This window comes from Ctenopharyngodon idella, chromosome 7 (assembly GCF_019924925.1).
Source record: "Ctenopharyngodon idella isolate HZGC_01 chromosome 7, HZGC01, whole genome shotgun sequence".
NCBI lineage: Eukaryota > Metazoa > Chordata > Actinopteri > Cypriniformes > Xenocyprididae > Ctenopharyngodon > Ctenopharyngodon idella.
In genome coordinates, this window is record NC_067226.1 from 42,568,168 (window position 1) to 42,590,422 (window position 22,255).

The 22,255-nt window shown below is 38.8% G+C and overlaps 1 protein-coding gene across 1 annotated transcript in view; it reads left to right on the top strand.

Moving 5' to 3' along the window:
• Positions 1-22,255, top strand: part of phlpp2 (PH domain and leucine rich repeat protein phosphatase 2) — an 86,036-nt gene that overhangs the window by 16,313 nt on the left and 47,468 nt on the right. The window contains exon 3 of the mRNA XM_051898501.1: positions 1,295-1,428. Coding sequence (XP_051754461.1) covers positions 1,295-1,428 — 134 coding nt within the window. The remainder of the gene's footprint in view (positions 1-1,294; positions 1,429-22,255) is intronic.

The following is a 22,255-nucleotide window of genomic DNA, read 5'->3' on the forward strand; positions in this document are numbered from 1 at the left end:
TGTTGAAAACAGTTGTACTGCTTCATATTTTTGTGGAAATCGTGTGATACATTTTTTTTTTTTCAGGATACTTTGATGAATAGAAAGTTCAAAAGAACAGCATTTATTTGAAATAGAAAATCGTTTGTTACAGTACATTATAAATGTCTTTACTGTCATTTTTGATCAATTTAATGTGTCCTTGCTGAGTATTAATATTCCTTCAAAAACAAAAACAAAAAAAACCTACTGACCCCAAACTTCTGAATGGTACTGAATGTCTGCAGTTTGAGTATTTGTCACTTCGTTTATGTTTTAGATAGGGGTGTAACGGCATTCAAACCGAACCGAAAAACCGTGATACTCTCGTGGCGTACCGAACTACGCAACGAATACAGCGTTGTATCCTAACCACCATTACCACCAATAATCGCAATAAGCTCCGGCTTTTGTTACTTTCAATAAGAAACAAAGTGTCATCTTTCAAATTCTGTCCATTTTATCACAAAATTCAAACAAAAAATACAGTTTTGACACTGTTTAATGTAGCGTGACAGATCACTGTACAGGCGCTTCATTTCAAGAGGCAGCGCGGAGCGCGAGTGAACGCCATCATCTCTTCCTCTTTAATACTGGTTACGGAATAAACATCTGAAGGTATGTTGAAAGATACAGTACAACTTACTGAAACGTATCATATCTCGTGTAATCACTCAATCGATGTTTCAACGGTGGAAAGATGCCAATAAAACAGCTTGTAAACACTGTGTCACGTAGCATTTGCCTTAGGCGAGTCCACAGCTAGTTCGCCGGAGAGAAATTGTTAAGCTAAATCTATGCACTGTATTAACGTTAGCCTATATATTCATCATATTTTACTTGAGTGTTGTCTTGATTATTTAATGTATGTTTAAATAAATCTGTCATGACAATGACAGCCACTTTGTAAATTATTATTTCAACAACAAATTGTAGTAAAAACATAATTTTATAATTAGATTTAGAAGTTAATGCAAAAACTGCCTTATGTGCAGTTTACAAGTTTGCATACAATTTGTTATTTGAGTGATTATTATATCTAGAAATAAATAGCAACTGAATTTAGGCTAATAGTTTGGGATCTGAACCTATAATATTATAGTAATGTGCAAGTAATGACTCCTTATATAGTTTACAGCATTAGCAGAGATAACTGTGACTTCAAAACCGAGCTACGTACCGAACCGTCAGTTTTGTGTGCCGTTACACCCCTAGTTTTAGAATACTGTATTTCAGTTTGTTCTCATTTCCGACTACCGTCTCTTCCTGTTTGCAGGAGGCTGGACCCCTCCGAGCGTCCTCTTCAGATGGTCTACGACTACCTGACTGCTATGGGCTATGAAGACCCGCTCCGTGTCCAGCAGGAAGCCGCCAACTCGGACCTCAGCTGCATGATCCGCTTCTACAGTGGTGAGTTGTGGGCCAGTTTCAGCCTGAATGCTGGCACTGCTAGCTCTATTGACCGGGCCAAAATCCCAGAGCTCTGTGAACAATTTGCTGGCTTTACAGAGCAAACTCTTTGAGTCCACCAGAGCCATCTTGTTGTTTCGTATCCGCATGAGAGAGATTCTGCCTTCCGTTCTCAAAGCGAATGCTACTGTAAGGGTGCAAATCAGTGTTTTCGTGTACAACCCTTTTCCTTATTCTCTCTTTGGACTGATGGCTTTGGAATGAATAATGGGCTTTTTTTTTCTCATATCAGGCATCAGTGTGTGTCAACATCAGTGTTGAGGGGATTGTGTCTGATTCTAGTTCTTTTTCTTCAGTCACTCAAAGGATGCCAATTACGCTTTTGTTCCAGTATCCATCATGTACAAACCTCTTTCTGATGATGTGATTGGTTGTTTGAGAGTGCAGAGCCAGATTGAAAAAACGCATCAGCAAAATGTGTTTTTCCTCCTTCCAGTTCTTATAAAAAAAAAAGTACTGTGGTAGTACCACAATGCAGTAGCTTTGGTATTAAATAATAGGAACACACACCATGGCACGTCCAAAACAGTCCAGATAACCATGGTAATACCATCAGACTACTGGCAATCTCTGTTAAGAATGAAAACCTGGGTGACAAATGAATACAAATACAAAACTACTGTAGCAATTTACCATTATTTTTCTGGTCAATGGTGTATAAGAGTGTCTACAATACTGTATGATACGTACAAGACTGTGTATCTATATCTGTAATGATGGGTCGAATGCGTGAGGATCCATTTGCAGCTTGTTTATTAAAAGTACTTACAGAGTAGACAGGGCAAAGGCAGAGACACAAACAGGGACAGGCAATGGTCGAGGCAGGCGGCAGACAAGCAGAGTGAAGTCACAGGCAATGGTCAGGGCAGGCGGCAAACAAACACAGTCCAATAAACAGTCCAATGGCAACAGAAATACAATCCACAAGAAAACGCTCAGAAGTGATCACCGGGGCAAATCAAGACTTCGCAAAGGGTGTGTGTGTGTGTGTGTCTTAAATAGTCCAGGTAATGATCTGCAGGTGTGTGTGGCAATTGGTGATTGGTGCATGTGATTGGAAGGGAGGATTATGGGAAGTGGAGTCCAGGAACTGACAGGAACAGACAGTGATCGTGACATAACGCCCCCCTTCCGGAAGGCGCGTCCTCGCGGCGTAAATGGCACAGATAGGGAGGGGGGGTGGGTACATTGGAGACCTGTAGGCAGACGGGAACGGGGTCTCCAATGCAGGTCCAGGAACTCGGGCAGCCACGGGGGGTCAGGTGCCACGGGCAGCCACGGCGGGTCAGGTGCCACGGGCAGCCACGGCGGGTCAGGTGCCACGGGCAGCCACGGCGGGTCAGGTGCCACGGGCAGCCACGGCGGGTCAGGTGGCTTAGGCAACCACGGCGGGTCAGGTGGCTTGGGCGCCCACGGCAGGTCAGGGTCCGTAGCCGGCCACAGCAGTTCACAGGCGGTTGAAGACCGTGGGCGTGTAAGGTCCCCACCCGCAAGCTCAAGCAATTCGGAGGCCGCTGATGATCGCGGCCGTGCAGGGTCCCCACCCACAAGCTCCCCACCCTCAGGTATATGGCCCCCCCCCAAAAAGTTCTTGGGGAATTCAACGGAGGCCGTGGCGGTTTCGTGGGCGAGGAGCTCGGGTGGCGCCGGCAGGGCGAGGAGCTCGGATGGCGCCGGCAGGGCGAGGAGCTCGGGTGGCGCCGGCAGGGCGAGGAGCTCGGGTGGCGCCGGCAGGGCGAGGAGCTCGGGTGGCGCCGGCAGGGCGAGGAGCTCGGCGACGGCCTCCGTGGCCGTATCAGGAAGAGCGGGCTGCTCTGGGACGGCAGCGGACCGCTCTGGGACGGCCTCCGGGCCTACAGCGGGCTCTGGGACGGTCTCCGGGCCTACAGCGGGCTCTGGGACGGCCTCCGGGCCTACAGCGGGCTCTGGGACGGCCTCCGGGCCTACAGCGGGCTCTGGGACGGCCTCCGGGCCTACAGCGGGCTCTGGGAAGGCCACCGGGCCTTGAGGGATGGAGGAAGCCTTCTTCCTCCTCCTCCTCCGTTTACATGGTTGAGGCGGTGGCTCTATGCCTACCTCCTCTGAGGGCGCTGCAGCGGGCTCACGGGTTGGAGCGGACTCGCGGACTGGAGCTGGTTCTGGAGTGGACTCACTGGTTGGAACGACCCCTATGTTCCCAGACACTGGCGGGGCGGCCATCTTGCCCGTGGGCACTGGCAAAGCGGCCATCTTGTCCATAGCATCCAGAGAATTTGAGTGCGTGGCAACCGGCGAGCTTGAGTGCGTGGCAACCGGCGAGCTTGAGTGCGTGGCAACCGGCGAGCTTGAGTGCGTGGCAACCGGCGAGCTTGAGTGCGTGGCAACCGGCGAGCTTGAGTGCGTGGCAACCGGCGAGCTTGAGTGCGTGGCAACCGGCGAGCTTGAGGGCGTAGCGGCCGGCGGAGGCTTAGGAATGCCAGCCGCTCGTGCTGAAGTCAGCGGTGGATCAGTCACACTGGAACGCAACCCACTCCGCTCCCAAACAGATCCAGAGACGTGATGTAATTCTAGAAGATCAACGGAGACTTGACTTGGCTCTGGAAGATCAGCAGAGACATGATGTGATGATGTTGTGGCCGCCATTTTGTGAATGCTCTCTTTAGAGGCAGCCATTACATGGGGGAACGAGGTGTCGCGTTCCTCCGCGACACCCACAGTAAACAGTGAACCAACAGTAAGCAGAGCAAAGTCCAGAAATTCCACGAACGACCCTCGGGGACCATTAATAAGTAAGTAGTCCTTCAATGGTTCGTTTAATCCATAGCCAAAGAAGTCAATGAGGGCACAGTCAGGCAGGTCAGATAAATAGGCAATGTCTAGAAACTTCTGAATGTGGTCCTCGAGTGTAGAATTACCTTGCCGAAGGCGGACGAGACGTATTGCTGGGTCCATGCTGGGGCTGGAAGCGCTCGTAGAAGCTGCTGGATCGTTTGATGGCGAAGTCTTCTGTAATGATGGGTCGAATGCGTGAGGATCCATTTGCAGCTTGTTTATTAAAAGTACTTACAGAGTAGACCGGGCAAAGGCAGAGACACAAACAGGGACAGGCAATGGTCGAGGCAGGCGGCAGACAAGCGGAGTGAAGTCACAGGCAATGGTCAGGGCAGGCGGCAAACAAACACAGTCCAATAAACAGTCCAATGGCAACAGAAATACAATCCACAAGAAAACGCTCAGAAGTGATCACCGGGGCAAATCAAGACTTCGCAAAGGGTGTGTGTGTGTGTGTGTCTTAAATAGTCCAGGTAATGATCTGCAGGTGTGTGTGGCAATTGGTGATTGGTGCATGTGATTGGAAGGGAGGATTATGGGAAGTGGAGTCCAGGAACTGACAGGAACAGACAGTGATCGTGACAATATCACTATATCTATATCACTGTGTATCACTCGTATTACTGTGTAGTATTTAAGATGGTCTTTTCTTTTCTAATGTGACGTATATCTGAGTGAAATGGCTTCTTGAACAATAAAAAAAATGTAGGGCAGGACTTGATTTTGTCCATGGGGAATTGATTGGATGGTTGTGGTTTGCTAATGGTCGATCTCATGTGAGTGACAGGTAGCCCCGCCCTCGCACCAGTAAGCACGTCATCAGAGAAGAGAATAAAATTAAAATGAAAACTGTAAATATTACAGCATTATTAAAATAACACTGAACCAGTATTTTTTTATATGAGAAATATCACACTTGTAGCCGTGCGATATGGCTTTATGTCAGCACGCTTGTGATTCGGCCGTAGGCATGAGACCTGAGGCAATCACAGTATGCTGATATACAGCCATATTGCATGGCTACGAGTGTGATATTGCATTTATACAACAGTTCGACGGCACGAGTGTGTAAATAAAGAACAACAACGGAGTGTCTTTAAAACCCTCTTTTGTGAGGAACTACTTCTTTCCGCCACAGATTCAAATCTCAAGTTGACAGTTTAACAGTTGAGCTCAAGCCTCTACTTACTACTTACTCGTTACTAATTCTAAAACGTCACTTTAAAACTAGTAACGAAGGAACGTTGAGTCGCAGTATTATGAGAGAGAGATCGCCTGAGCGAGTGTATTACCTGCAACTAGCTGATATTCTTCAGGTCAATCTTATATTCATAATCACAAAATCAGTTTAAATGTCCACTGAGGAAAACGATATCTTTGTCTTTGTCCTTTTAACATATAAGACATTCCCATGACAGCGCTAGTCAATGCATTTGTCAGTTGCATCTCGTAAGATGTTGTTTAAAGTAAAAACAACATCCTTGTTTCCTTGTTTCAGTCCATTTCAATATAAAAGTCCTTGGGACTCACTCACTCACTCACTCATAAAGACAGTCTTTGCCGCCATCTAATGGCGTATTATTGTAACTTTCACTGAAGTCGAAATCACTAACGGACTCAATACCAAAAAATACGGCATGTAATTTATATAAAATATTATTTATTGAACAATAATATTTAAATAAACAACAATAGCCATTATAACAGTATAAGAAGTAAAACAGGAAATAAACACAAGCAAACAGTTCAGTCAAACATACAAAAGGAGCGCTCTAGTTAGTACAGGATTTAATTTCAATGTAAATATAAAGTTATGAAACTTAAAGGGTTAGTTCACCCAAAAATGAAAATTCTGTCATTTATTACTCTCCCTCATGCCGTTCCACACCCGTAAGACCTTCGTTAATCTTCGGATTTTTGAGATATTTTTGTTTAAATCCGATGGCTCCGTGAGGGCTACATAGGGAGCAATGACATTTCCTCTCTCAAGATCCGTAAAGGTACTAAAAACATATTTAAATCAGTTCATGTGAGTACAGTGGTTCAATATTAATATTATAAAGTGACGAGAATATTTTTGGTGTGCCAAAAAAAATAAATAAATAACGACTTATTTAGTGATGGCCGATTTCAAAACACTGCTTCAGGAAGCTTTGGAGTGTTATGAATCAGCGTGTCGAATCCGCAGTTCGGAGCGCCAAAGTCACATGATTTCAGCAGTTTGGCGGTTTGACACGCGATCCGAATCATGATTCGACACGCTTATTCATTACGCTCCGAAGATCAACGAAGGTCTTACGGGTGTAAAACGGCACGAGGGTGAGTAATTAATGACAGAATTTTCATTTTTGGGTGAACTAACCCTTTAATATAGCCCTTGAGCCAAATCTTTTAGCTCTGGAACAAGTAATAAATTAATAAGACCAAAGATTGCCCATTTGATATACCCAAAACGAATTATAACTCATGTTTAAACACCATCTACATAAGAGCCAGCGGCAAATTCACGAAGGACTGGACTAGATGAAGGTGTTCTCTGTGGGTACATGAGCGCTGAATGGTTGCTGACGGCCTGTAGCTCACATCTCCAAAAGCGTCTAAACAAATTTTCAAATAGACGCTATGTTTACATATAAATTGCATATCTGAGGTCCATAATTACATAATGGAAAGCTGTATTAAAGTGAAAATCCCTTGCATATGGATGCGTCCTCTATACTGTCCTTCCTGAGTGTATTTAAGCAGAGGCTGTTAGTCGCAGACTCTCTCTGGGCATGAGTAACCCACGGCTCCCCTTGGTCCGGGGCAGTGAGTAAATGCCCATCTGTCAGGGCCGCAGGGGAACGGAGACATACCATTTCTCATTCTCAGGTCCTGTCAGGGCCGTAGCGGTGAGGTACAGTCCTGATATATAGCCACGGAGACTGAACGGATGACCTGCATCCTCCTCATTTGTACACTGTGACTCGGGGGACAGGTGAGACTAGTGGAATAGAGTGCTGTGTGTTCACTGTCCTAAACCCTTCCAAACACCCTTCCCTACATCTCAGAGGTGAGGAAGACAATCAATATCACAAAGCTTGATAATAGTACTTTATCACAATGTTGCATTGATCTACTGATGCCAACTATTGATTTTTACTTGTGTTTATTTTACATCGCAAGGCTTTACAGTTTCATAGGTGTAACAAATTGCTCTGCTTTTGAAATAGGGCAGATGATGCAATGGATGCTTTTGTTCTCATGTGAGAATAAATGAACCTTTGTTTGTGATAATGACCATGTTAGCACAACTGCAGGTGCTGAATGTTTCACTCTCATTGTGTCTCATTCAGAAATATTATTATTATTTAATATAATATTTAGAGCTCCATAATTCACAGACCCTATTATTGTTATCCATGATCAGGCACAGATGAAATTTATAGATGCATTATTTGCACTGTTTTGGTTGAAAATCTGTGGAAATCTGGTGCAGGTTAGATTTTGAACATGGTAAAATGTGTTAAATAAATAGAGCTAAGAGTATTACAGTGTTATTGATAGCTAAAGCATTACAAAATTAACTAAAATATTTAAAAAACAAACTTGTAAAGATCAGGGAATGACAGACACTGGTTATGTGATCTTAACATGGTGGCTATAACATGCTATAACATATAGAACAACTCTTTACAGCAATTTTTAATGTCTTTAAAACAATTACTTGGATATGATATCCAAGTAATTGTATTGGATGTGCACTTGTAGTGTACTTCTAATCTTAAAGGTAAATTATTAAAAAACTGTACTCGCAGATAATATAACATTGATATGAAAGGCCACTTAAGTATACTTAAAGAGCGTACACTTTCATGACTGTTTCTTAACACATTTAAGTACAATTTTAAAAAAGTGTTATTCAAAATTACTTTTTATAGATTTTAAATATACTAAATTGCAACTTTATCATTACAAATGTGTATAAATACATGACATATAAGTTTCAATAGAAATTACATTAAAGTATATTTTAGTTTACCATGAATACTTTTCAGTACATTCAGCAGTAACTTTAACCATATTTCTAAGACAATGGAAGCAATTAAGTGAGTCAAAAATCTCTTTAAAGTTCAGCTAATTGCAAATATAAATTTAAAGAAACTAGGGATGCACCGATGTATCGGCCAATAATCGGTATCATTCGATAAAAGCAATTATTTTCAGGCTCTATTTGACCCTGTGAATCAGTTTTTCCCTACAGTAAACATTATTTGTAGCGCGCCTCCCATCTAATAACACAAAGAGTTTTGTGCTTTGTTACTTCTGATAAGAAACAAAGTCTCAGCTTTCAAATTCTGTCCATTTTTATCACAAAATTCAAACAATAAATGGCATTTTGACGCTCTTAAATGACGTCACGTGACAGATTGCTGTAGCAACTCTTTTCTTTCACTTTAATCCAAGTTAAAGCATGAAAAAACATGCATGAACATCAAAAGGTATGTTGTACAACTTACCGTATCATGTCTCATGTAATCCCTCAATCAGTGTTTCAACTGTGGAAAGACGTCAATAAAACAGCTTGTGAACAATATGTCACTTAACATTGCATTTACCTCAGGAAAGTTCACTGTTCACAGTTCATTAGTTAGATATTTAGATCCACATGTTCATGTATGCACATATATAACCACATGTTAATTTTATCTTTGTTTAGGCGGAAACATAAAATAGATGTTAGTTTGTAGATGTTCATATATTTGCAACAGATGAGCGTTTATGTTTGTGGTGAGTTCATCTCCTATACTGTGTCATGTTGAACACTGTGTCTTTATCTCTGTAAGGTGAATCGTTGTGTAATTGTTCGCAGCAGACGATTCAAGGTACAGTGCAGCTGCTAAAAATCGGAATCCTTGCAATAAAAATATCACAACACAGTATTGCGGTAATAATGTATCATGTGATCCATTGTAATTTTTACTAATACACAAGATAGATTCAATGATTCTTTTAAAAGAAAATAATGACGTTATAGTTATATATGCATGCATATTTAGTGTGTTAATTGGGAGGGTGAGTGAGCATGTGTATGAGCTTGTAAGCATGTCCATATCCCTGAGTCAGTGTCATTTTGAACCACTGTGCAATGAGAGAGTGTTACAAGACTAATTATTGAAGAGAAATGATACACAAGTTAATAGTAGTATCAGCTCTTATCTGTTAACCGTTCCAGTCCTGATCGTGTCAAATCCTATCTAAGATGTTTTAAAATGTCTTAGATGATATCATAAATTTTAGAGTTGTATCTCAGGAATATCTCATTTCAGGAAAGGTGTTTGTCGGCCAGTTGGAGGAAACCGCAGTACTTCAGTGGCTGCTGGACTTTTGGACTCTGTTTAAGAAGCTATCCTAGATAGATCAAGGAAGAGAGAAAGAGAGAGATTACTGTCCTCACAGTGAGTTCAGGCCGGTGGCTTAGATGCTGGCCAGACCCTGCGAGATTTGGCCACTCGTTTTGTTAACTTGTGGGAAAAACGCCCGTCCAGAGTCAAAGCCAGCTCAGCCACTCGTGATCTAAGTAAAGGCCCGTTCACACTAAAGACGATAACTATGACAATAAAGACATTATAGGCCTGGTTTCACAGACAGGGCTTAGATTAATGGGTTAGTTCACCCGAAAATTCTGTCATCATTTACTCACCCTCATATCGTTCCAAACCCATAAAACTTTTGCTCATCTTCAGAACACAAATGAAGATATATTTCTTTTTAATGAAATCTGAGCAATTTCTGTCCATCCATAGACAGCTACGCAACTGACACTTTGACGCTTGAAAAAGTTCAGAAAGAGATTGTAAAACTAATCAATATGAATTGAGCCGTTTAATCCAAATTTTCGCTCTGATTTCATCAGAAAGATCTTCATTTGTGTTCCGAAGATGAATGAAAGTCTTACGGGTTCTGAACAACATGAGGGTGAGTAAATCAATTTTTATTTTTGGGTGAACTCAGGATATTTAAGTAGTTATTTTTTATTTTCTTATGAGGTGGCCATTTCGTATGAATCCATACAATGTGATTTGCATGGAAAAGTACTATTTTTTTTTGAGGAAAAAAGTAAGTTTGATGGTCTTAAACATCAGTGGTGAGTACACAGATTGTAAAACGCACAAATGAGATCTTGTGAGTTCATGCAAAATACAATGGAAGCCAATGGGTGCTGTCGACTGTCTGATTAACAACATCAAAATATCTTCTTTTGTGTTCCAACAGAAGAAAGGAATTCATACAGATTTGGAACAAATTGAGGGTGATCAAGTCATGGCAAAATTTTCTTTTTGGGTGAACTATCCCTTTAAGATTATTAAAATGTTCTTCAGTTCACACTAAGACAAAAATGGTTCTTTTAATGAAAGGTTCTTCTATGGCATCGCTACGAAAACCCCCTCTTGGAACCTTAATTTATAAAAGTGTAAGAAAGTGTAACTGAAATATCTCTAAATGAATCAATATTGGAATTGAATTGAGAGCTTGGGAATCAGAATTGAATCAAATCGTAAAATCTGTACCCAGCCCTTGCTCATTAGATACTAGCATCTGTACTACTTCTTTCTTATTACTGTATTCCAGTGTGACTGGATAGCCACGTTGCTGAACATGAAAGATGTGTCACTGGCCTGCAAATGAAGTCATGTGTGTATATCAGAAAGATATACAAGAAATCAGAAAGTTGATAAGTTGTTACTGCAGCTTGGTTTCAGTAGATGGTCTTTTTTCACAAGTTAATAAAGTTTCACTATTTTTTCATTGATCAGAATGCAAAGATTTTTCACCATATGACCTATTTAAAATGTATTCTTGTGCACAGATGTTGTTAAAACTCTTCTGAAGAGCTTATTTATAGAGTGTTTGATTACAGCATATATTTTTTTTCTGAAAACACATTAGCTAGTTTCCTCAGTCCTCTCCCTCTTTTAAAAAATCCTGCTGTGGTCATGGAACAATCTGAGGGAGTGAACATAAGTGCTGACTCAAGAGACACTGTAAGGCAAAAACAGACCCTGAGATCTGGACACAGTTCTGGACTTGTCCTGCGTGGTTGGGTTGGGTGTTTCTTTGTAGTTCTTACTCCTTTTTTTAGAGCTGCACGATTCTGGATAAATTGAGAATCATGATTTTTTTTGGTTTAAAATAGATTTCTCACATGATTCTTCTGAATAGACAAATAAACAAAATAACATGTAATTTACAACAGGTCATGACAAAATTTTGACTGCTGCAGTCTATATTAAAAAAAATAATAATAATTTAGATTTTTTTTTTTTAAGTGATCCTTGATTATGATTTCACTTTTTTAACTTTAGTTAGTGTGTAATGTTGCTGTTTGAGCATAAACAACATCTGCAAAGTTACGACGCTCAAAGTTCAATGCACGGCATTTTGCGTGGGTGTTTGAATCAAGATTGCCATCTTTTAACGATTAATTGTGTGGCTCTACTTGTTTTGCACCAAGGGAGATATTTTCTTTTACAGAAATCGCTTTTTAAGGACTACAGCAAATGCCAGATTGGTGACATCACAAACCCCAAAATTTACATAAACCCCGCCCCCGAGAACATACAACAAAGGGGGCGAGGCCATGTTGGGCTGCTTTAGAGAAGAGGAAGAGTTGTTGCAGTAGAGTGTTTTTACCATGCCGTCATTTTATGTCGGACTGCTTCACAAACGAGGGTCAATTCAGTGCTGGATTTGCACAAAAGATTAACATGACGGCACATGCTAGTCGATGAGTTGAATCAACTCCACAGCAACTACATAAATTTATCCACTAACCATTCAGAAACGTCCAGTTTCATTCTAAAAGTTGTAACTTCTTCCTGAGTTTCTCCATCAGTGTCCGACTCCGGTTTGAACAATGTAAGGCTGAACGCCGTTACAGACAATCGTCATTTTGGCTGCGTGAGATTCTCCAGCTTTGTTGTTGTTGCAACCGAAGCGTGAGCTGTTAAAGCTCCACCTTCTTTTGGAAAGGGGGCAAGAAGCAGCAGCTCATTTGCATTTAAAGGGACACACACAAAAACAGCATGTTTTTGCTCACACCCAAATAGGGGCAAATTTGACAAGCTATAATAAATGATCTGTGGGGTATTTTGAGCTGAAACTTCACAGACACATTCTTGGGACACCAGAGACTTACATTACATCTTGTGAAAAGGTGCATAATAGGTTCCCTTTAAATTCGGTTTGAATGAATGACTCAATGACTCACACATAAAGACTTGTTTCATTTGTTTCATTACTGGATAAATCAGCATTTTTAAATGAATCTCTTGAATGAATGATTCAATGACAAACACATTTTTTAACAGTCACTTGTCGCCACCTACTGGTGTAACAATCTAATTGATATGATCTTCATTTGAAATGTCAAATTACTTTTGATTGCTACCATAGACATCAATATTTATATCTGAACTATAAACTTTTATCCCAGTACTTCTGTTATCATTAGAATTATTGTAACACAGAAATAACGATATTGTGTGGTTGTTTGTGAAGCTGTTTCATACCTATTAGCCTACATAACAACTGCCCTCTCTGGCTCAGCAGCAGCACCAACACAGATTTGAATGTTCGCTGTCATCGTACTTTTTAAAGGTTTAATAGACCGAATGGCTGACATTTAGGAATAAGATCGCGTGGGTGTTTGAATCAAGATTGCCATCTTTTAACGATTAATCGTGTGGCTCTACTTGTTTTGCACCAAATTTCCTCTTGATATGGGATCTGCTGGCTGTTGCTGTGGCTTTACAAAAATAAATCATCTGTGGTGCTGGATTTAGTCACTAATGAGCTATTGATCTGCGAGGAGCCTTAACTTTTCAGGGGTAATGCTCAGGAAGTAGACGGAGAATCGTGGGCTGAGACCACCACATGCAGACATTTACAGACTATGGCTAAAAATCCTGATATTTAACATAGAAAATGTTCAGCTGAATAAAAACAGTCTTTCACAGGTATGATCTGTGAATCGAGAGAGCTGGTTAGGAATCTGAAACCTTTGGCAAGGCGACAGGAACTTAAGGCTTATTATATTCCAGTCAACACACATGCACATCACCCACATACTGGGAATGTTATAGATTATTTTTTCTTCAGTAGTTCTGTGGTACAGTGATGATATCACAACAAAATACCATGGTACTTAGATATCAAGATATATCATTGAGCATTTTCATTAATAGTATTATTAAAGTGGCTTTTATTACAGTAATTCACTTTTAAACTAAAATAATCAATAAATGTGTGGTGAAAAACAGTGCTATTTTATTATCATGTATATACTATTATAATATTTTATAATATTTATTATATAAATATTTATTATATTTGAATGAGCTTTTATAATATTTTTAGTTTAGTTTCCATTGAAAATGTTTAGCTTTCATTTATTCTTTTTTCATTTATTTTTTAAATATTTATTTCATTAATTTTAGGCAACATTTCTAAGTTTCAGTTTTTTAAGTTTAAGTTTTTCATCTAATATTTATATTTTATTTAATTTTCCTATGACCATTGTAGTTATGAATAATGGGGCACATTTATTTATTTTTTTGTCTTTCTATAAGTTATCCTGCTATTAATGCCATTACACCATACATGCAGCTGAAATGTGACAAATACTAGATTTTTAAGTTTAAGTTTTTCATCTAAAATGTATATATTATTTCAGCTTTATTTCAATTAACAAAAACAATAGTTTATAGATAGTTTTGGTTAACAATAAAAAAAAATCAGACTCTGCAAGTCTCTGCAAAATTTAAATAGGAAAATAGGTGTTATTATTATTATGTTTTTTTTATTCATATTTACATGATATACTGTATGTTCAAAAACCTATTATGGTACTTTATGGAACTTTTTGTTAGTGTGTATTGTTGAATCTGTGGTCTGGTGAGTGAATTGAGACTAGAGATCGACAGATATATCGATTTACCGATATTTCCCCCCCGATATTTAAGCATTTTACTATAATCGGATATCGGTTTTGTAATATCGGATTTACCGATAAACGCCGCCATCTTGTGGGTGTTTTGAGAATTGCGCGCAGGATCGCCATTACAGCGCATCTGAGGGGAGACGAGGCAACGGCGTGCACATGTAAAGTATACTTACTTGCTTTGCTGTAATTAGTAAACATTATTTAACATAACAGCCATTAATGCACAAATTAAATGTGTTACATAAATGCCTGAAATGTAGCTAGTTTATTAAGCTTGTTTCTAAGAAATGGAGACAAGCTCACGGAGCCACGATAATCCATAATGTCCTGTCCCAATAAAGATGTAACTTTGCATGAATTAAATAATACAGCCATGACTGAGCACATGTTGGAAATAAAAGCGCTGAATTTAATTCTTGCTCTGTTGTCTATGCTCATCATTAGTCTCGTTAAGTCATCTGCATTTTGCTGTTCACTCAGGGGATTGATGCTTAGGAAATGCTACAGCACGGCCACCGACCGCATGTAACTTTTAACAAGATTCACTTGTTTAAAAACGGTAATTATATAAACATTTACTATATAACCATTAATTCGCTAAGAAACATCCAAGTAAATGCAACTCTACGGAAATATTTATTATCTCAGCGAGCGATCGCAGTTTAAGTATAGTTCTGTGTAAATGCATATATAAACAGCGCTTTGTCAGCAGATATTTCATCATTTAGAACGACAAAAACATTATTAATAATTCTGACATAACATACCAGTTGAGAAATACGATGTTTTGTTTGTTATATTCCAATATTCCAGAGAATATTATTCAGTTATTTAAAGGTGCAATATGTAAAAAAATTGTCCGCTAGAGGTCGCTAGAGGCCTATTCAAAACAAAGGCGTAGCTTGATGACGGCAAGTTTGAGCACGGAATCTTGGGACATGTGGTCTTCACCTCAATGGACGGTGGAAACAATCGGGATAGGACTCAGGAAGAAATCGTGTTCATGGATGCGATTATCAATGTTACTGTAGTATGAAGCAGAGCAGGACCGAGTGTTGTGGGAGCTGAACGAGGCCGCTGGAGCGATTGCGCAACACACGCCTCACGAGCAGCGGAACTTTTATTATGCCACAGTCGCCGGCGCTGCTTCCGCTTTTCCGATCATGAGTATGAGGTAACGCAGCTCTGTTTATCATATTAGATACATTTAAGAGTGTTGAAAATTATGTTATAACGTTACTCTGTGCATTCGCTCGGCGGCTGCTGTGAGACACTGTTACACACTGCTGTGAGCTAGACCGATTTTAGAATATCATATTAAATACTGGATGGCTTGTGTTGATAAATGGCATGCAATTCATTTTAAAACGTATTGTATGATGGAGAAAATGCTGTATTACTGTTACTAAAAATAAAGCTGCATCTGATTATGCTATGTTAGCTACTTGACAAAAGAGTGTTTTTTTTCTGAGGCGTGGTTAAGCATTGTACTCGCAAAAAATAACAGTAAGACTAAATGTGTTGAGCTATATAACAATAATTAGTTTTCTGTCTATAAACGTAACCAAACAGTTGTTCCCTTGTCTATTAAAACGTGATATTTTAAAGCGTCTTTGGTGTTTCCGTGGTTTTTACAAAATAAAATCGGAAACCGAGGGTAACGCGGGTATGACGCAATTGACAGGCGACTCCTCACACGTCCCAGAGCTTTGGTTAAAATTGCAATGTTCTCACGATTTACAAATATTTGGAAACATTTGGGATATTGTAAGTACTCAAGTCAACCAAATATATAACACTGGCCTAGTGGTTTTTGGATATTTTACTGCAAAATTCTTACATATTGCACCTTTAACATCTAGTGAATTATTCTTCACTCTTTAGCCTATTAAACAGCTTATAAATCTACTAAAACTGTAGTTTAAAATGAAGTATTACATTTCTACAAAGTTGATATGACTCCTGTCTTTAATTTATTTTCTCCATTTGAAAACATTAGACATTCTACATTTATTTTGCTTATAGTTAACATTAGTGTTGCTGCTGATGCTTTTCATAAATACAATTATTTTTGTAATATGACGATTAAAATTAACATGAAAAACTACTAATTTTCAACAAAAACAGTTTAGTAACAGTGCACATTTTTATTTTTTGCACTTTCAGACCCCTCTATTTATTGGTGTATAAATATTATAGCATACAACCCATTTGGCAACAAATGTGTAGCTTGTTAATAATGTGTTGAATGTCTCTGTTGTGTCTTTTGTTATGGAGATCAGTCTTTTGTGGTGAACTAATACGTTCATTTGAATGCGCTTGCAGGAAATAGGAAGTAACACCAACAACTACTCGTGTCAGCATGTGTATTTTTAAGCTGTGATTATGCATGTCTATGGCCACTACTAGTATTTGTTGGATTTCAGCTGCATGCATGGCGTAATGGCATAAAATAGCTGTATAACTCATAGAAAGTAAAAAAAGACATAGATGTGTCCCATTATTCATAACTAGAGCGGTCATGGTGTTTTGAGCTCCCTCACGAGGGCAGCTGTACAGTCTAGAACTTTAGCCTTGATGGCTTTAGTTGGAATCTTCACATTTAAAGGGTTGGTTCACCCAAAAATGAAATATCTGTCATTAATTACTCACCCTCATGTCGTTCCAACCCTGCAAGACCTTCATTTATCTTTGGAACACAAATTAAGATATTTTTGATGAAATCCAAGAGGTTTTTTTTTCTTTTATCCCCCATAGAAAGCAACGTAATTACCGTCATTCAAGGTCCAGAAAAGTAGTAAAGACATCATTAAAATAGTCAACGTGACTACAGCGGTTCAACCTTAATGTTATGAAGTGACGAGAATACTTTTTGTGTACAAAAACAACAAAAAAATAACGACTTTATTCAACAATTTCTTCTTTACCCTGTCAGTCTCCTATGCAGTTGACGTAGTGAATGCAGTTCAGCGCATCCGTGTTTACATCCGAACGCCGGCTCATTATTAGCCAGCTCCTGCGTCAGCATCACATGTGTGCGTCGTGCTGCTCACATGAACAGCGTTGGTAATACTATATTGAAATATTTACTCTAAATATTTACTCTAAAACTGTGAGAAAATCAAAGCTATACGTATAAAACAAGTTGTGTTCCAAATTTGAGGTTGATATCTTGAAAAATGAGTTTTCAGTAAGATATTGTTTAAGCGCAGTACCAAATGTTTCCACTAGATGAAATTCGCTTACCATTCCTTTCCAATTCGGTCATTTTTGACCACGAACAATACAAGTGTGACTTTTAACCTTTTCGAATCATAATTTTTTTTTTTTTTTGTGTGTTCACATAGGAAGTGCTAAAACCTTTACCAAGTTTCATACCATTACAATGAAGTAAAAAATTCTAAAAAAACAAAACGTAAAATTTTTGTCCACAAACCATTCAGAAAGTCCAGATGCATTCTAAAAGCTGTGAACCGCACCAGAGGGTTAAATAGGGTCAGTATTCATTTTCCTCTTACATAAAGACTCCTGATAAAAATACCACTAACAGATTTCTCACAGTCAAAGTCCATCACTTTTGTTATATGTTTGTTATTAGCAGGGCTTCATGCTGTTCCTAGCTGAGCCCTGAGTAAACCTGTATTTCCGCCCCTACTGGTCCCCCCTGCGAGCAGGCTTAATCTATGCTACGTTATATCGTTTAAACAAGCAGACCTATTCATCTTTGGTCTATACGGGGGATGTTATTTCTGAACTCTGCAGGAGACAGATCATTTCGAGACTTTGTTCTTTGATGGAGGCCAAACTCTTTGAAGCTAGTCCATGCTGAACCTCAATGAAGAAATAAAATGTTTTTGTCAGAATTTTGTAAAGAGAATGGGACTTAAAGGTTCATTTGCTTCTTTAAAGGCTCATAAAACACAAAAGCAATTTTTTTGTTGTGTTGTACATAATGGAAGCACATTTTAAGGGGTATGTGATTTATATTTTATTATTTTTTTTTTTTTATCTTATTTTGTGTTAAGACTATATTTTATAGGTTCTAAATCAATGTGTCATTCGCGGTAGATTTTAACACGTATATGTCAGCAGGAACTCTCAGTGAGTAATGTTTATGAGACAGGTGCTTTTCCAGCCAATCAGAAGTATTGGTTGCAAATAATAATTTTCATGCTTTGAGAGTTGGATTTGTCTCAAAATATATGGTCATGTTGCACATAATGGAAGACAATAATAGCACGCATTATTTTTCATTTCATTTTTTTTTAAATATATTATTTTAGGAGATTTTATTTTATGGGTTTTTATGGGTTTGAAATCAGTAAGAGAATGTGACGTAGATGTGTCAGATTCACATTGGGTTATTATCCCTAAAGGGATAGTTCACCCGAAAATGAAAATTCTGTCATCATTTATCTCAAGTTGTTCCAAACCTGTATGAATTGTGTTCTTCTGTTGAACACAAAAGAAGATATTTTGAAGAATGTCGGTAACCAAACAGTTGATGGGCCCCATTGACTTCCATAGTATTTTTTTTTTTTTTCCATACTATGTAAGTCAACGGTTTGGTTACCCATTTTCCGTAACAGCTGAGCTAAAAAATAAAATGGCATCTGAATTTGCGATTGGTGGTCAATCTATGTGTAAATGTATGTTTTTGACCAACTTTTTTTCACTTTGATGCCATTTCTAGCAAGAAATGACTATTGTAGTAATTAAATATTCACTTAGTTATCACCAAAGCTCTCTCTAATTTGTTGTAGACGTCACGCTGCCCCAGAAAAAGCCTGTCTGAAATCAGTTTCATGAGGTACCTTTGTGCCTGACAGGTGAAATGCTCCATCCGAAATCGATATAGTATGCGAAAAAACAGTACGCCAAAAGAGTAGTATATCTGAATACATAGTATTCAAAAAACAGTAGGCGAAAATGCCTGGATGACCTTCTACAGTACTTCTGCCGAGTGTGCATTCGATGGACACTTTACTATCCCATGAGACCATGGGAGATTATTTATGAACATGGCGGACGTAGTACGTACAAATTTCATTCATACATATAATATAGAGAACATACTTTTTTAACAGTCACATATTAAATTCAAATTTAAGTGTAGCACCTACTCAGACAGTACGATTTTGCAGCGTTTGATTATTTGGTTGCCCTTGCTCATTTCCTTGTTAACCCTTGAGTATTTAAGCCCTAAGCTGTGTTCGAAATCGGCCTCATTCACTATTACCTACATTACTCCACAATATATTGTCCACCTGAGGGAGGTCATGAAAACGAGTGAGTGAATTTGGACACTGAGTGCACCGGAAGGGCTGCCGCTTTTGCGTAGTTTGAAACTTAGCAAACTGGTAGCTCCAATAGCAATGAAAAGATTTACTCCTACATCCTACGTATTACGTGGGGTCAGAGGTCACTCTTCTGCCTGAACTCGACTTGTGTACGGCCGTTGACGGAAGCCAGTTATTATAGTTCATAAAGTTTTAAATATGGATATTTTTCTTATAAAAACCCAACACTTTGCTTCAGAAGGCCTTTATTAACCCCCTGGAGTCGTATGGATTACTTTTATGATGGATGGATGCACTTTTTTGGGCTTCAAAATATCGAGCGCAATTCACTACCATTATAAAGCATGGAAGAGCCAGGATATGATTTAATATAACTCCAATTGTGTTCGTCTGAAAGAAGATAGTCATATACACCTAAATCATGGGAAATTTTTGGGTGAACTATCTCTTTAATACTGTAACAGAACATGTTTCATTTATGTATGATTGACAAATATGCTTCACATTAATGCTAATATTAATTTGTTTAAATTGTAATCCAAATAGATGGAAGTTTCATATGTATTCACACACATACAGCTTAAATTTAGGCCTACATTTTTTTTTTTTCTGTGTACTTTCTTTTTTCTCCTTTGGGACTCTATCTGCTGAAGTTTTCCATTTGGGAGGACTGAAGTTTGCGAATGTGGCCTGAACAACCAGATGCATTTACACTTGGCGGAGTGTTTCAAACCTCCTCCTTTTTTTACTGACCGTGCTAAAATGAGGGTTTTCATGAGTCTCTGTCACTCTTTCTAATATGGCAGGACTAGTAACAGCATCATCAAGTGTAATATCAGCTGGAGGCATGAAGGCCAGAGTCTAGGATGAATCGCTTTACTGGGGGCTTTTCCAGTGTGGGCGATCCACATCTTTGCTGTTTGGCAGCCACTTTAGTGCTGAAGACTCGCTTCCAAGGCCTGATTGGAGGACATTTAGGCGTCCTCCTCTACTGCTTCCACAACTGAAGGCTTTCATCTGCTCTCAGACAGGCTGTTCTCCTGCAATTACGGAGGATTCCTCCATATAATTGAGTGCTGGCTTGTTTACCACATTGAAAGCATATCTTGTTGGCCTCTAATGTATCTCAGTGCATTATCACTCGATCACAGTGCTGTTCTATTAGTGGATATTCAGGAGGAAAGTCTATTTCATATCTGTGGTCTTGTGGGTTGTACAGTTGCAGTCTCTCTTTCCATGTTTTTCCAGATCACTCGCAATGATGTCAGACAGCTGAGATCACTGAGATTTAGCATGCTAGAATAGACTCATCTGTGTTTGATGATTGTACAGTCACTCGTATGTCATGGGTCATGTGATTTACTAGCAATTCCGGTTAAATGACGGGAATGCGATCATCTAGAAAGACTAGAAAAATGTGAATCATTTTAACAAAATAAGAAGGATCATGAAAATTGCATGTTATTTTTTATTTAGTACTGTCCTGAATAAACTATTTCACATAACAGTTGTTTACATAAAGTCCACAAGACAAAAAAATTGCTGAATTTATAAAAATGACCCTGTTCAAAAGTTTACATACCCTTGATTCTTAATACTGTGTGGTTAACTGGATAATCCACGACTGTTTGTTTGTTTTGTGATGGTTGTTCATGAGTCCCTTGTTTGTCCTGAGCAGTTAAACTGAGCTCTGTTCTTCAGAAAAATCCTTCAGGTCCTGCAGATTCTTTGGTTTACCAGCATCTTTTGCATATTTGAACCCTTTACAGCAGTGACTGTATGATTCTGAGATCCATCTTTTCACACTGAGGACAACTGAGGGACTCAAACACAAGTATTAAACAAGGTTCAAACATTCACTGATGCTCCAGAAGGAAACACAGTGCATTAAGAGTCGGGGATGTAAACTTTTTGAATTGGATTAACAGAATAAATTGTACTTGTATGTTTTGTAGCTTCCAAAGGGCAGAACTAAATGAAAAAATATGTTCTTTAAACAAAATAAAAAAAAACTTGCACATCAACGTTCAAAAGTTTTCACTATACTTCACATTGACAAAATGTATTTTTAAACCTAGTTATTTTATAATGTTTAATATTTAGTCAAAAACGAAGTGAAAAACGATTAGAGGAAATGGCTGATATATGCACAAATAAATGCTACTTTGCCGCCACCTGCTGGTTAAAGTGGTAATTATTGTCTTTTTTATTTTTAAATAAGTGTTTTCTATCAAATGTTGAATTTCCTACATTTTTAAACGTTCGGTTTTACAATGGGGACAATCTCAGAAGGATGAACAAATAATGTTTGTGGTCATCACATTAAAAATAACATTTGAAGTGCTGGGGATAAAAATGTGTGTGCATGTCTAATTAAAGACACAGCGTTTTTAAACGGTCCAAATAGCTTTGTCTTTTTTGCAATCAATAAAACTGGCAAATTAGGTAAATGTGATAACTATATTAAAATATGAATACAACATTAAAAATCAACCATTGGTGGTTTTGTGTCGATGTACAGCGACTACAGAATGAACAGCTAACAGTTCACCGGAAATGCCTGAGTTGGCTTAACGACAACCAGGAAGTAACTGTGCATATAGCCTACTGAAATTGAGAATTGAAAATCACTCATTTGAAACACATCAATTTCGCAAAAAGTTTTTACGCT